The 17,582-nt window shown below is 39.0% G+C and overlaps 1 protein-coding gene across 2 annotated transcripts in view; it reads right to left on the minus strand.

The window, feature by feature from the left end:
- PRKAR2B (protein kinase cAMP-dependent type II regulatory subunit beta) overlaps window positions 1-17,582 on the minus strand; it is a 59,233-nt gene that overhangs the window by 11,907 nt on the left and 29,744 nt on the right. For both annotated transcript variants that reach the window (XM_026868531.1, XM_026868530.1), the window contains exons 3-4: window positions 10,329-10,381; window positions 9,093-9,176 (exon numbers count right to left, since the gene is read on the minus strand). In XM_026868531.1, the coding sequence (XP_026724332.1) occupies window positions 9,093-9,176; window positions 10,329-10,381 (137 nt within the window). The remainder of the gene's footprint in view (window positions 1-9,092; window positions 9,177-10,328; window positions 10,382-17,582) is intronic.

The following is a 17,582-nucleotide window of genomic DNA, read 5'->3' on the forward strand; positions in this document are numbered from 1 at the left end:
ATGTGCTAAGTAGTCTAAACACTACACACTTGTCACAAAAAGTTGCTCCCTCTTCCCCCCTTTGTCCCATGGTAGACACATGAACCTTTAGCATAGAAGCAGAACTTTAATATCAAAAAATACCTCTGGTACTTATGATGGTGCCTATGAACAGCATAGCACCTAAGCAGAGGCTTTATGAATGACTATTACAGGTTAGGAAATACTTTACTGTGCCTAAAATGCAACTGGGATACCAGGTACCTTTATGAATCTAGGCCTGTGATGATACCCATGCATAGGTAAGATGTGTGTAAGGTTAATGTATTGCCATTTCATATATGAAATGTACAAAATTTTGTGCATGTTTACAATCAGTTCCAAACAAAAGACATTATATGAGATTCAGAAGAACAAAGCCCCAGACAAGAATGATAACTGGTTTACCAAGGGCAACCCCCTGGAACAGTGTCTGATTCCATCCTTCTTGCCAGGTCAAATGAAAATCTGCAAATAATCACTCACAACTCTCCTAACATATACTTTGTATCACATAAAGTACCATCCTCCAGATGCATGTTGCATTATTTGAAAACAGTATGTTAGCCTCAATTTCTTTCAAATCAACAAAACAAACATGGCAATTACATCTGAAGACAATTCCTTGGGGAAAAAAAAAAAAAAATCAGTTAGATAATGGACACTGAAGATAATTAAAACTGCATTTTATTTAGTGTACATTTCACACAGATTAAAAATCCAGTCACTTGTCTGTCCTTGCAAGACAGCTTTTGATTCATTCAGGAGAGCTGGTAGACCATGACATGCCCTTCCCAAATGCCAATAGCAATTTTTACTGCCAGACTACCAAGTGATTTGCTACCACTGTGCCGGGTACGTATTGTCTTAATATTAATTTGTAAATTTACTGTGAGCTATTTTGTAAAACAAAGTTCTCCATGCTTAACCACTCAAACACTGGGGCTTCCAAGAAGCATCAATGTTTAAATTGCTGATACAAATGTTTGCTGTTTGACAAAGTGCTACCCATTCTGAATCTAAGAAGGCACTGTAGATAAAATGACACAGTCGTCACTGGAAGCCATGACAATGACAAATATAAAAAGTAACTTCTGAAAAATGTCCTTCCCCACTATTTAAGAAAAGGTATTCAGGAGATAGAAGGCACAGCTACATTTGTACAATTAAATAATGCAACTTCTGAGAAAACTCGAGACAATCTTAATCTGACATTTGACAGGAGCTGGTAAACTCTAGCTATTAAACCAGGTGCAGTAAATCCCAAAAGTACCGCATAGTGTGCTGGGATTATATATGCTTTGGGAATCCCCCAAAAGAAGGATGAGGGTGTTGCTGGATTGCTCCCTAGTAGACAGGAAATCTCAGTTAATTCCCCTTTTAGATCCTAAACATCCTGCACAATCTAAGCAGGCATGAGATTAACTTGCACTTCAGTACAATAGTAGTAATAAGACTTGCCTATCTCATATGACTTGTAAAAATTATGTAAAAATGTTCTGACACACAACTATAAGACTATCATATGAGCAAAGTGAATCCACAGTGGTTCTATTGCCCCTAACTGAATTCATCAACCACTTTATTCTTCATCTTTACAACCATTTTACCAAACAGCCCAAGTTGGCCACCTTATCCTCATTTTGAGCATTATGAAATACCAACAAATTAATGCTCAGCACGGTATTAAGAAGGTAATGAAGCAGACAGAATACTAGAACAGGAGGGGGGCCAGGGAGGGGCAAAAAAGAGCAAGAAAAAGTTATCGAAACATAGGTGAGGAAACCATGGGAAGAAAAGGAATTCTTAATCAACAAGTCAGGACCTTGAGGAGGAAGACTAAATTACAGAATTCTTGTCTACAGCTCTCCACATCTGTTTTTCAGAACAAAACCATGTACATATATATACTCCCTTAGAACTCTGATATACCAACACTGATCCAATTCAAAATGTTTAGCTCCCTTGTGTAATACTCACTTGTAAACTAATCAAAAGGCATTTATTTCTTCACTATCAAAGAATCTAATTTGTATTTCAATGTATAATCTTTCCAAGCAATATTACTTTCCTTGAGAATGTACCTTAACCTTCCTCCACACAGTTATATGTTAAATTACTATTCTGCTCTCAAATATCATCCACATGCTCATCAGTCTGGCTCAGTGACACTTTTTATATTTTCTTACTAGGCTTTTAAGCAAGTTGGTTGGTTCTTTTCAGCAGTTTGGTAAAAAAAAAGCAGAAGTAATTCAGAGTTGCAAATTGTTTCCAAAATTCTTAAGCCAAATATGAAGGTACTTCCATTGGGCAGTTGTTTTGTAGAACATCTTCAATAACTAATTAGAGAATCATAGAATTGTTTAGGTTGGAAAAGACCTTTAAGATCATTGAGTCCAACCATTAACCTAACATTGCCAAGTCCAGCACTAAACCATGTCCCTAAGCACCACATCTACACATCTTTTAAATACCTCCAGGGATGGCAACTCAACAACTTCCCTGGGTAGCCTGTTCCAATGCTTCACAACCCTTTCAGTCAAGAAATTTTTCCTAATATTCAGTCTAAACCTCTCCTGGCGCAACTTGAGGCCATCTCCTCTCATCCTACCACTTGTTACCTGACCATAACCACCTCACTACAGCCTCCTTTCAGGTAGCAGTAGAGGGAGATAAGGTCTGCCCTCAGCCTCCTTTTCTCTAGACTGAACAACCCCAGTTCCCTCAGCTGCTCATAAGACTTGTGCTCTAGACCCTTCACCAGCTCTTTGGACACATCTTAATGGTTTTCTTGTAGTGAGGGCCCAAAACTGAAGGTGCAGCCTCACCAGTGCTGAGTAGAGGGGGAAGATCACTTCCCTAGTTCTACTAGTCCCACTATTTCTGATACAATAGGCAAGGCGAAGAGTATCCCTGTTTGCTGGATCTGATGTAAGTATTAATCTTGCCTTAGGAAAAAAAAGGATTAAGTGTGGTTCTATTTACTTGGGAACACATTAGTTTGCAAAGAATTTTGTGGCATTCAAGAGGGCAGAGCATTAACATGTCCAGGCATTCTGGGCTCTTCATATATATATATATATATATATATATATATATATATATGTATGTATTCCCACTGATTGCTCCAACATCTGTAGTCCTAATTCTTCACCAAAATTTTTGAGAACATATGAGCATTATGAGAATCTTCTGTTGGTAGCACTTTTCAAGGAATGCTTTGGTCTTAATTATAAAGGAGTCCACTATTCATGAAACACAGCTGCATTATGCTTTGTTTCATCTTCCTTCAAGTTAATCAATTCTAATTGATTAATCAATATTTGTGCTCTCTTACAATAATTCCCCAGGTGCATGAGTGGCAATATGCCCAGAAATTGCTCTTGCATATTTGTGAAGAGAAAGGCTGTGGATGTTGTCTACCTTGACTTCAGTAAGGCCTTTGACACCATTTACCACACCATTCTCCTGGTGAAACTGGCTGCTCGAGGCTTGGATGGGCACACACTTCGCTGGGTTAAAAACTGTCTGGATGGCCGGGCCCAAAGAGTTGTGGTGAACGGAGTTAAATCCAGTTGGCGGCTGGTCACAAGTGGTGTCCCCCAGGGCTCGGTTTTGGGGCTACTCCTGTTTAACATCTTTATTGATGATGTAGAACGAGGGGATTGAGTGCACCCTCAGTCAGTTTGCAGCTGACACCCAGTTGGGTGGGAGTGTTGATCTGCTCGAGGGTGGGGAGGCTCTGCAGAGAGACCTGGACAGGCTGGAGCCATGGGCTGAGCCCAACTGGGGGAGTTTCAATAAGGGCAAATGTCGGGGGCTGCCCTTGGGCCACAACAACCCCCAGCAGCGCTACAGGCTTGGGGAGGAGTGGCTGGAGAGCTGCCAGTCAGAGAGGGACCTGGGGGGATGATTGACAGCTGGCTGAAGAGGAGCCAGCAGTGTGCCCAGGTGGCCAAGAAGGCCAATGGCATCCTGGCTTGTGTCAGCACTAGCGTGGCCAGCAGGGACAGGGAAGGGATCTGACCCCTGTACTCGGCACTGGTGAGGCCGCCCCTCGATTCCTGTGTTCAGATTTGGGCCCCTCACTACAAAAAGGACATTGAATGACTCGAGCGTGTCCAGAGAAGGGCAACGGAGCTGGTGCAGGGTCTGGAGCACAGATCATACGGGGAGCGGCTGAGGGAACTGGGGGAGTTTAGTCTGGAGAAGAGGAGGCTGAGGGGAGACCTCATCGCCCTCTACAGCTCCCTGAAAGGAGGGTGCAGAGAGCTGGGGTTGAGTCTCTTTAACCAAGTAACAAGTGATAGGACAAGAGGGAATGGCCTCAAGTTGCACCAGGGAAGGTTTAGACTAGATATTAGGAAGCATTTCTTTCCAGAAGGGGTTGTTAGGTGTTGGAATGGGCTGCCCAGGGAGGTGGTGGAGTCCCCATCCCTGGAGGGGTTTAAGAGTTGGACTGACATAGCGCTGAGGGATCTGGTGAAGTTGGGAACTGTCAGTGTTAGGTTAATAGTTGGACTGGATGATCTTCAAGGTCTTTTCCAACCTAGAGGATTCTGTGAAGAATACGTATAATATATATTACCTTATAGAAAAGGGTCAAGACCTATTTGAAATATGTTCTACAAACATTAGCAGGACAAAGCTCCCCAAAATAAAATTTCCCTAAAACAGAACAGATGATCTAACACTGCCTGTGAATTTCTGCAAAAGAAAGGATTCAAACTTTAAGTGCAAGGTGCAGCACAGCTTTGATGGTACCAGTCACTTGAGCCACCCTGTTATTCTAATAGGCTCATGGGTTTTTTTAACTGCTGGCCTATGGGCCATAACAGCCAAACCAAATAGCCTGTTGTTAATCAGCCCCAGCAAAATTTCCTCTTAAAAGACAAAACCAAATGAATACTTCCCTGAGTTGCATTGTAAAAATGAAGTATAGAAGGCTGCCCTGGACACTAGATGAGCTGTTGCTGCTGCTATTCCTTCCAATGATAAAAAAGCTATTAGTCTGAACAGAGACAAATTCCAGTAACAGCGACTTGGGCCTTATCCTCAGTAATGGCCCAAGGCATCTGATCATCATCTTGTTTTCTCCTTGCCTGCTTACAGACAGTGAAAGTGGAAAGGAAAGAGGACATGCAGCTTCTGATTCCACTTCCAGTAACCTCCAGCATCTGGAGCATGAAGGACGTGTGGTGACATGCTTTGTGCATGCATGTAGAGCAAGCATCCAGGTACACCATGGAATACTGGGAGAATAAAGTCATATGAGGATTTCTGGCAATGGTGTGGCAGGCAATTGAGAGGAACAATAAATACTGTGGTTTAATAGGAAGAGGTTTTTCTGGGAAGAAGAATAGGAAGAGGAGCTTTAGAAGAGGAATGAGTTAATATAACATAGGTTAGATTAACAGCATATGGAGAGGAAAACAAAAATCTCAATGCACCTTTCTCTCTTCTAATTCACTCATCCACACCGTTCTGCTCCTGAAATTTCTCTTGATTCTTTCCTGATCTGGTAATCTAAAGAGTAGCCAAAGAGCTCTGCAGAAACCTTTTTCCCTCATCTTGTTGCACATGCATGTTTCAATCTATACTCCTCTGTTCCAATATTTTTTTCAATACTGTTATACACTAGCTAAAACTGAGTTACAGCATTCAGAGGGGAAGTGATTAAGACCCCAGAAAGGTGGCAAGAATGCTAACATGTCAATTCTTTAAAAGTACTTTTTATTTAATGGCGTTAACTCAGGAGTACCTTGCTGAACTGACATTAGTTGACTGGTCACATCCTCATCAATCCACAAAGTTAAAGAACATTTCAAGAAAATTTAGGTAACTTCACAGATTTTAAGGAATTTATAAGAGTTGGCCTTTAAAACGTAGAGTACTGCTCAAGGAACTGCACCAGAACTGGTGTTCCTTTATACTATGATATATTTTCAATCAGAGGCAGTATGTGAAATATTGATATTTAAAAATACTTCTCCGTAAGTTTAACTTTCTGATATTCAAAAACTGCTATCAGGTAAGTGCAGGCTCAAGAAAGAGTTGTGTGTGTTTAGAAAGTCTTAAATTGTCTCAAAGTCTGAAGGTTATCTTTTTCTCCTCTCTCTCATTTATTCTCATATCCAAATGGTTCTACTGTTTTTCACTTTTATGTGAAGGCTCTTGTCTGTTCAGACGGACTCTTTAATTAAAATGCTGAGCAGCACCATAAGTCACCTCCTAACTACTGCAACTTCTGCTTTAATGAGACCCTTATCTTACCATTCCACTTAAATTAAAACACAGTGATAGGGCAGGATTTAAGAAAATGTGAACTACATTTAGCATTATGTACTGAACGCAATTCTGATCATGCTGTAAGACATGTAGTTATACTGTATTTCAGACTGGTGGCCTATTTAGGAATGGTGTTTGACACCTTACTAAAAGGCCATCAGGGAAAAGCCATTAAGCACTTTACATTGTCTATTCCCCTCTAACTCACTGACCTCTGAAAGCATGTTTTTCATATGCAGACTATAGCAGGAAGAGGCTGAAGTTCAATGCAAGAAAAAAAAAGCAGTGGGAGTAGGAGACGCTGTCAATACACAGCTTAACTTCTGTTCCAGAAACTTTAGGTTTAGCAGCTGAAGATATTATGTCTCTCCAAGATGGAGTTTTTGCTAATACACCAGAGAGCGAACTGCAGCAGCTGGCACCACGTGCGTTTGTACTCAGGGTGGAGAAACAGAGGTAAAGAAGAAAGTGGGATAGAAGCATTTATATTACTGCAACTACAGTGGCAGAACTCGAGTCACTGCCTAACAGAAGAACAAGAGGAGTGGGAGAGGGCCCTCAGAGACTACAGGTTGTGGCTCCACAGAAGGAGCAAGACAGTCAGGAGAAGGCTACATTTTAATACCCTTGCTATCTTCAGAGCTCAGTAGCTTTGTAATGCATCTTATGAATGAAGTTATTATAATGAAAAATTCCTTTACAAAAATCATCTTACTCAACTTTCCAGAATGCTCTCTGTGAAGGATTTAAAGCAGAAGGAATTGTTCTTAATCTGCCAGACAATCTGAGCAAAGGGGGGTAAATAAGACTTGGGAGATCCCAGGATTGGATTTCAAGGCTTTGGATTGCACAGCACCACAAAGGGGGGACCAGCTAAGAAGTCTTCTACTAAACACCTGGAATAGACTGTGGGAACTATTAGCGATTACAAGTGACTGATTCAGAAGCAGAAAGTAAAAAAGGAGTTCAAAATATCAAGGAGTTGTGGTATCCAGACAGCAGCACAGTCCTGAGAAGACCTCCACAAACAGGGGAAGCATTCCCTCAGTATTTCTTTGAAGAGTTATATCAAATGCCCACCCTGGAACAGTTTAATGCTCTACGTCCTCACAACATTACAATATAGCTGATGCAAAGCCTGTCCTGCAGACCAAGTGGCTGATGACTATTTAGACAGAAGATCTAGTTCTCACTGGAATGGAAAGCAGATCTCATCCAGAGGATTGATACTATAAGCAGATACTACCAAGAAACTCTGTAAAGCCAGAATCAGGAAAGCAGCAGCTCAAAATGAACATCACAAGCAGATTCTAGGTCACACGATAATCTGGTGGGTCACAGGGTTCCTAAGAGAGAAATGCTCAGAGGCTAAGCAAGAGGGGTCTGCCAAAAGGCCATTGGCAGGCTAATCTAACGATGGTCCAGCCAAGTGGAAGCCAGGACACAGCAACAGTAAGGAAAACATATAACAATGCAATTTCACATCCATAGCAGATGCCCACAAATCACTCTGTATCCCTGAAGATATACAGAAAAGTAACTCAGCAGTGGAAGGGGCAAATGTTTGGGTGACTTTAGCTTGAACCAGCACAGTAGAACAGCTAATTACCCATTAAACAGACAGCATTAGGAAATTTTCTGTGTCAGGATCCCTACTGTCCCACGAATGCACACATATTAGCGCCTACCTCGAGACATTTGATGCCCTCCTATAGTTCCAACTCCAGGGTTCTGCAAAACTGGGGATCTGTGTCTCACTGCTTCTCAGAGCCTCTCTGGGAACAGGCATCCAGGGTCAGAGCTCAGCCTTTGTGCAAGCAAAAGCATGAGCTGGAAACCCACAGCACGAATTAACCTGCATTCACTGTAACAGCATCTGTCTTCCAAACAGAGCTGCAGGCTAGTCTTTTCATCAGCTCCTTCTTGAATCAAATTTAAAACTTTTTGTTCTCATGCTTAAAACTCTACATAATTATTTCCCTTTCCCCCACACTCCCTCCCCTTGACAGCACTGAATCAATTCTCTTGGGAAACCATTTGGTGTGCTGTGAGTCATCCCAACCTCAGTATGCATGTTTTGATTGATACATTCACCTTTTCCCTTAAACAACCCTGTGCTTTTTTGTAGCATTATCACCTTTGTCTGATCCAGATCCCTCATTCACTGAATTTAAGCTTACTTAAAAGCCCATAATTGTTTTATGGGCAAACGAAGGAAATTATCTGCATAGAAAACGATCTGTGGCATTTTTACAGTATCTTTATTAAGTGAAATAATAATGTAAACACCCTGCTATTGCCTTTCTCTTTCCCTTTATTTCGTAACTTGCTTGTTCAATTACATCTATAGATAAAATGTAGGCTTTGGGGGTAATTTTAGATTTTGATGGAGCACTCAGCACACTTCTGGATGATAAAAAGTAACTAGTAGGAACAAACGTACGAATTAACTGATGAGTTTATACATATATATATATATAAATATATGTATATATATATCAGTGCACAGCAAGAAGATTTAAAATAAAATATAATACTTTACAATCATATTAATATCTACATTCATATTAATGTACTTCAAGACTATCATTCATGGTGGTGAACAAAAGGCTCTTTATATAGGATGTATCAGTTATAAAAATGACACTTCTGGAGTTTATGAAATGGTCAAGAAAGCATACATAAGAGCTTACAGAAGTCAAATCTGTAAACTTCTGTTCAAAAGTTCAAAAGAATTAATTCTTAGCCGAACTGCTAAGTGTTGTTCGTTACAAAGAGTCTCTTACCGGATCTAGGTTCTTAAAAAGAAGAATGTCCTTGCATGCCTCCTGCAGTCTGTTTCTTTGATCATCTGTTTTAGGGTGAATAATCTGGGGGATATAATGGAAAAACCTTTAAAGTGGTTATATCATATAGCAGCACTAGCTGAAGGACTGGGCTAATTAAGTTAAGCATTTTATCCAATATTTTGGCCATGTTTCATTCCAAACACTTCCATTTCAAAACCTTAAGGATTTGAACAAACACTCAATAATGTATCACCCTAGCATTAGCACTGCTGTATTTAAGCTAACAAGATCTTCACATTTGTAGAATCCAGTTCATTTCTGCAAGCCATTCTGGATACCTTTATCTCAAATATTGCTGCATAAACATTACTACTCTCTAAGCATGCATGTTTTATAAAAAGCACCACTGTTACATTTAGCCATTTGCCATGACAACTTCCTAAAGAATATTTTGTGAAATAGTATCTGTGTTAAATTTATATCAGAAGTTTCACAGAGTAAACAACAGACTTGACACTATCTGTGTGAGCCAGAGATTTACTAAATTACCGATGCCTGGTTAATGTGAGTATCAATCAAGTTAAGCTGTTCATTCAACGCATATGCTTAAAAAGGCATGCTAGGTTTCAAAGCTGTGATACTATAGCATAACCTTTTTGACAGTTTTACAAACTAGAAATTAGGTAGAATACAAACATTTAAACTTGTCTTAAAAGTCATTCTTATGCTTATTATTCTTATTCTTTTATATTAAAACTTAAGCAAATGCCTTTAAAGGGTGACATAAGAAATAAATACAGTTCATTAGGTATTGCATTGTACATTTCAAAATCTTAACAATTTTACAATTTATCTTTTTCTGCTTTATGAAAAATACTAGAATATTGAGGAAATTCCTGCAAGATTACGAGGATACCGAATAAATACTTTCAGGAGCAGGCACTCTCTGGGAAAATATAATTGCACAAAATTTTTCCTTAACAGAGCATGTATCAAAGGTGTGGTATAGAATAACACTCACATCAGATCATACATGGATGACTATTACAGAGAATTTTAACATGTTCTTTTAACATGAAAACCCATAGATTATTAAAGTACATTACAATAAGAATCCTTTTGGAAAGCAATGGTAATACTGGTTACATAATTTACATAATCAGCCCTATTTTCTTCCTAAATTTAATGCCCAAGAACCAAAAAAGTAAGTATTTGACTCAAAGCATTAAATACCCTAGATTCTGTGTCGTCCTCTTCCTCATCAGGATTGTAAGCTTCTGCACATACTGAAATAAAAAAAAGGTATCATCTTAATTCAAAGTACAATAATGTTTCACAACATTCACAAAACAGAAAATGCATTGTGTGGCACAGTAATGTAACACACTCAGTAGGGAATCAGAGAATGTACTGCTGACAGGATCCATAGCAGGTCATCTCCAAACTGCCACTGAAACAAAGCTGCACTTGTATCATTTTTGGACATGTTTTCTGTATTTTAAAAGACCTCTAATAAATATACTTACAAATTTCTCATCCAGCCTGTTCTAAGTGGTCTTACCTTACTATCAGATTTTTTTTTTCTGCTGTGTAAATTAGTACTTTGATAGAATTTAAGCTATCCGTATTGGATGCATCTGTGTAACTTCAAAGTGGTTTGGGGTTTGTTGGTTGGTTGGTTGGCTGGTTTTTTGTTTGTGTTTTGTTTTTTTATTTACATACTTGAAAATTTTTCTCTCCTATCCGTCTTTTACTTTTTAGGGTAAATAATTCTGCTTCTTGAATTCTTTCCTTACAAGTCATGTTTTTCAGCTAACTATCCTCACTACTATTCTCCACACTCCCTCCAATTAGCCCTATCTTTATTGAAGTGTGATGCTCAAAATTGGACCCAGTACTTTGAGCTGAGCAGAGTACTGAGTACAACAGATGAATTACTCCATACATTTTGCAGGCTATGTCTTTTTCATCCATCCATACCTTTTCACAACAGCTTGATTATGTTTACTCATGTACTGGTAATGATGGACATATTGTTTTGAAAGCCGACTGCTTAACCAGCTGTCCTGTGTCCTGTACATGGCTACTCTGCCCAAGTGTAGCACCATGCACTTACACCTATTAAATATTACCTTATTCCCCAAGCCATTTCTCCAGCGTGTCAAGATAATTTTCAATTCTCATCCTGTTCTCTAGCATCCTTCCAATCCATTCCAATTTTGTGACAACTTCAAATTTAATAAGTGTACCTTCTAATAATCCAAATTATTACTGAAAAAACAAAATAGTGTCTAAAATAAATTCTTGTGGAATACACACATAGTGGTAAAACAACAGCAGCAGGTGCTTAGAGGTTAGCTTATCCAACCAATTTTGCAGCTATATCCCCATGCACTTGCATTAAGCCACTGCTTGATGTTCCCTAGCTTGTTTACAGGGGAGTTGTCTGAGGCAGCATTCAGAAGTTTCTTAAAGTGAAAATGTAGGACATGTGCTCCTTTCCACAAGTTTTAATCTCTCATTATAGGGTCTTAGATAGTTCCAGCAAACCCATGCTGATTGCTGTTTGTTGCCTTCCTCCAGCTACTTACAAATTATTTGAATATTTTTCTGTAATTTCTCTAGGAATAAAAATGATCTGTAAACCTGTGATAGGTCTCTTCCCTCCATAGCTCCCTCATGCTTCTAAGGATCAGTTTTTCTGTTTTTTCACACTCTCTCATTTCTCTTCTGCAGCTTCTCAATGGTAATTGCTAACAGGGCTGAGACTGATTTACCCAGTTCTTCCAGTTTCCACATACAGCATGTCTCAGGCACAGCTAACGTGGGGACACCTAACACATTGAGTACTCTCCAATTCATCCTTTCCCTATTCTAGGCTGAGATTACCATATGCTCTTAATACCACTAGTGAAGACTGGTGTTTCCGTTAAGCAGTAGAGCAACACTTTCCTGAAACTTTCTCTTAGCAGAAATATACTTCCAGAACAATTTCTGTTATTCCTCATGATCTTTCTCATACACAGTCTTTTCTTGTTCACATTTTTTGGCCTTGGCTTCTTTGATTTTCTTTTCTACATCTTTTGCTACTCTTTTGCACTTGTTCTGAATAATCCAAACTAGTTTTAATTTTCTACATGGTTCATTCTTGTGCTTGATATAAATAAGGTGATTTTATTTTAGACAGATTTATTTTACTATGCTTTTTGTCTTTCTCCTGTGCTGTCTCAATTTGCATTTTTTTGTCTTTGTATTTTAAATTTAAGGAATAACCAATTCCTTTAAATTCTTTTCTTCAGACTCCCTTCCAGAGAGATTATGCCCACAATCCTCTCATAACCCCTTGAAACCTGTTGTTCTGATTCTTTTATTCAGCTTCTTTCCCTTCCTGAAATCTGTGTGCTCTGTCATCCCAGGGTAATTCTCGCCTTTTCTCTCCCTGTTCTTGAACAGTTTCTCTCTTGGAGTTGGTATCAAACAGAATAGCTTCCCCTTCAATTGCTTCTTTTGTTGGTTTCCAACAGATGACTGATTAATTAAAATCTCCCATCATCACTATCCCCTATAATCTGCCAGTAAAAATCCTCACCTACCTGATCTGTTTGGTGGCCGGTGCAATGCCTGCATAGTGATGGAGGCCACGAGCTTTTCCCCTTTCACAGAGCATCAGTATGTCCAACTCCCTCTACAGCTGGGTCACAGCACAAGTGTCTGAACCCAATATACAACAGCAACTGCCTCTTCCTCCTCCCTGTGCTCCCGTTGCATCTTTGCTACGCTAGTTCAGTCACGCTGTTGCTCATGGATTAAGATTTCAGGTCCTCTTGTTTATTTCCTATATTTCCTATATTATTATACAAACAACTTCTAAAGCAGTGACCAGGTAGACCCATTAAGATCCCCATTACCCCACCCAATTAAGATGATTTCATGGCAAAGTGCATCACTGCACATATTAGGTCTCAAAGGAAGTCTTGGTCCTCACCACATCAGGCACCTGGCAAACACTAAGCACTAAAATGTCAACTTCATAAAATTTAGTATCTTCAAAAACTTAGAGAAATTTGATACAAGTCCCTCTGGAACTGACTGAAAGATTCCTACCAAATTTACTAGGAACTGGATTATGTCCCAAAATAATTACAAATGCCCACAAAAGGAAGTCTGCAATCTGATGAACAACTATAATATTTTACCTCTATATAAACAAAATGTTCCTACCAACTGCTTTATGGTACCTACAGTTAATTCAATCCCGTCTGAAATAAACTTTAGGGGATTTTATTTAAATAGAAGCAATAATAACACGCCAAGTGAGCACCATAACTCATGATGATGTAAACTGCTACTTTGTTTCAGCTGGTATCAGCCTCTGTGCCCTAGTGTGTGCATGTGTACAGGAGAGTCGACAAATCCGTGCTACAGTACAGTGTGCTGCTTGCTGGGTGTAGGAACAGTCTGTCTCAACCTGAGTACAGTTACATCCTGTCCTTACCTTTGCTATAACCTCTACATGAAAAAAAATTATACAAAGCAGGAATTTAATTCAATAGCTGATGTTGTTTATCCCAGAATTGACAGGTCCTAAAGAGCCTGGCTGAATATTTAACAGTCTTCCAGATCACTCAACAGAAACTGAATTTAGCCTCCTCTGTGCCCATCCTGTATCATCTTTCACATAGCCTGAAGTAGGATCTGTCCAGAAAGAATGTTCCTGATGTCTGTGTCATCTAGTGTCTCTGCTCTAACTTTACTCTTCTCTGCTAGCTCATTTCAGTCAGTCTCACTAACTATTATCAGTAGGTGCCTTGATTAAATACTTCTTCTTTATCACTGATTATAGACAATATATTTAAGAACTGCACTTTATCCTGGCTAGTGCCCATCTACCCAAATTTTAAAATTATTTATTCTTATCATCTGTGATGAGAAACTTACTCTTCTGGTTACAATTCTGTACTTTGCTTTGGCTTATCTTTTTGCCATAATCAAGGATGCATCTTTCATCTGGGTCACAGTTTAAAGATTATACCAATGCTATGGCTCTGTGGTTTTAATTATGGAATTTCCTTTCCATTATTGATTACTGCAGTAGCCTGTTTTACAGACTAGTCTAGTAACATATTTATTTCTAAGTACATACCAATAGACGTCTCATGGAAAAACTTGATACATTTTACCTTTTCTTGAAATATAGTCTCTGACATTGCTCTGGTCCACTGAATTTCATGACATGAAACTGGAGTTTGGCACATAAGAATCCCAATGACATAAACCATCTAAAACTATATGAGATGCCTCTTATGTAGACATCCACATCTGCAGAAGTTATCTGGATTCCAATTAGTTAAAGGAGAGAAACTGGCACATTTATGAAGTAATTCATCTGACCTGTATTATATGTCCAGATTAAGATGCAATTAATTAAAAATGTGACTAATTGGCTGAAATAAATCGTATCCCTCTTGAGATTAGTCCTGTTAGTTATAACAAGCTGCAAGACTGGTTCCCCCACTTCTCCATTTAGTCCATAATTCTTGGAAAACAAAGAAATTCGTAACTTGATAATGATGACAGGTTGCTCATGCAATAGCACACCTTCTTTATTCATTTTGTATATTCCAGGAAGATGGTCTGTGGTCTCCATCTCTCTTATCTAAGGCTTGACTGGCACCACAGACATTAATTATTCTGAACCATTCCACTGCTGATGGCTGCAATACTCATAGTGTTCAGTATTTTATTTTTCTACCCCTCCAGCTCATTCCACAGGGTACACAGTACATAGCACAATCACAGTACATGGTGACTTCATCACACTCAAATGCCCTGCCACATTTTGCTACATGTCACTGCTGAATGCAATACTTGCATCATTGCTCAAAAAGCACTCCTAATATCGTTCTTTGGGACCTATTTCATCACATGCATAATTATGGCGTCAAAAATAGTGATACAAACACTATACATATTTCTCCATTGGTTGCTAAGCTTAACTAAGTGAAACTATTTTTATTCAGTTCTCCCAACTGAGGGTTACATTTCACATATAATTCCCCAAGATGGACACAAACAAGCCCAAATACATCAGTGCAAAGTATTTGTAGGAAAAATCTGAATTGTCAAAAGGCAGTGCATTACTAAAATACACACGCACTGAAAACGGCACACAACTCTAGATGGATTACTTTGTCAGCAAGAAGAGGAAAGCTTTTATCATTTCTAACTCATCACTCCCAAGTAAAGTCTGGTTTTCAGCTAGTAAACATTTTATATTCAAAACCAGAAATACAGTCACTTCAGATACGAATTCTAAAATGAAAATTAACATATAGTTAGTAATTGTAAGTTCACAAAAAATATTAGTCACACTCTATCTATTCCCTTGATATATCAGGAAACAAGAACCTATCAATAATGAAATGAATGAAAATTCATATATAATTAATAAAATAATGTATTATCCTCAAAACATGGCAGGAAAAAAAATCAGTATGTGTGTACCCTTTCCAAAACATAGAACCCTGAGTCATAAAACTTATTAGAAAGAGTTTTACATCAGAAAAAGAGCTGTGGAAATATTTCTTCATCCCATTCAGGGCAAATCAAGACTACAGTTTTGCCAGGCTGCAGCGTGAAAACAGACCATCTCTAGCCACTGTATGGCAAGCATGCTATATGTCCCTACAAACATCCCTAACTATGACAGCTATGCCCATCCTCTCATACAGCAAGAACGTCACTTTCATGATTTAGCCATATGAAAACTGCTAAGGTGACTTAACGTCAGTGTGAGATTTTCTTCCATTTTGTCGGGATGTACTTCTCTTCACCTACTGGACACAGATTACAAACATGGTGCACAGAGACTCCTTCCACAGCAGGTGGTAATTCCAAACCAGACGGCAAGTACTACCAGACCTCCAGAGTTTCTGACAGGGAAACTCATTTTTTAATATCTCATCAGTTCCTACCACTGCAGGAGGAACTAGCAAGAGAGCCTAGCACCCCAAAATCCCAACTTCATAAGTATTTTTTATTTTTTAAAAAAGCAACCCTGTGCAATAGTAGCAATGCAAAATAACCAGTCATGGTCTCTGATGCTTGCAACTATCAAGTCCCATATTATTTCAAAACCTGGTTTTGACTGGACCACATGCATGATGAGATTGAAGAGCTGTAGGTAAACATAAGGTCTGAAGAACAACCCAGAGAAAAGGAGATCAACTTTCTCCTCTATCTGAGAATGATGAGATGGGATAAAATTTACCTGATTCTACACATGATATAATAAGGCAATACCAACTGGCTCTGCTGCTGAGATCCACCATTTGTGCAAAACTCTGAAACTATTCCAAGAAGTTAACTTTACATTTAATATAAGTTCATTTAGAAGAAAGCATGATCATGGAGGCTATCATTTCCCATGATACGGTCAAAAAGAAGGCATCTCTGAAACACTTATGCCTGATAGGGTCACTAAACTAAAACTTTATTTAGGCATTAATAAGGGAATTAATACACAGAATGCCTGATTCCTTGCAATTCTGGCAGTCATAGAGACATGAATATTTGTGAGATTTCCTCACATGCAAGAAACCAAGAAGTGAAGAAATTCCCCTCTAATCTACTAGATTTATAGAGTAATGACTTTTGAGTGCTCCACTATGTAACACAAATCTCTAAGTGCTCAGGACACCAGCCTAAAAATCTGAAGGTGGATAAAATCCAGGCAGCTTGTTTCCTCTTAATTATCAGGAGGGTGAGGTGACCTTTAGTTCATTAGATGAGGACTGACTGAACCAGAGTCTTGGGAGCACTGCCAGGACAGTCTGTTTCAAGGAGGCTGGCTCCTCATGAAGGACAGTTATCTCTACTCTTGCTTTCAGCGTATAGACTGAAATTCTCCAAAGACTTCCTGATAGTCACAAACACATACCAAATATTAGGTTTGTGCTCAGCTCAATGGCAAAACTTTTTGCCAGAGTTGGCAGACATTGCTCAGCCTGCACTACATGCTTGCAAGAAATCAGATTCACACAATCAACTCTACAGTATTTTCTTTCGTCCATCTGCTACCAGTGCTATTTCTAATTAGCCAAACTTCCAAGATATTTCCTCCAGCATCTCTAAATAACATGAATTGCCTAATATAACATGTAGCATCCTGAATGAGTCCTATGCCATCGGTGAATCATAGAACCTCCCAAGGATTTTCTGTTGAAAAGTCCACTTGGCTTTTATTCATATTTCACCAATCCTCACACTGAAGCAGAATTTTATCAAGACTGTACTCAACACTATGAAAGCCCATCTGAAGAAACATGATGGCCCACACAAGACATTTTTGGATAACTTTATCCCAGTTGAGTTATTCATGTGTGGGCACCTTTGCACAAGTTCCTTAATATTATCTGGCATATAACAGTGCAAATTGTGACGTGTTAGACTGCAGTACCTTCCTGTACTCCAGAGTCCAACGCACTC

The sequence above is a fragment of the Athene cunicularia genome (genome assembly GCF_003259725.1).
Source record: "Athene cunicularia isolate RWA chromosome 1 unlocalized genomic scaffold, athCun1 chr1_part2, whole genome shotgun sequence".
Classification (NCBI taxonomy): Eukaryota; Metazoa; Chordata; class Aves; order Strigiformes; family Strigidae; genus Athene; species Athene cunicularia.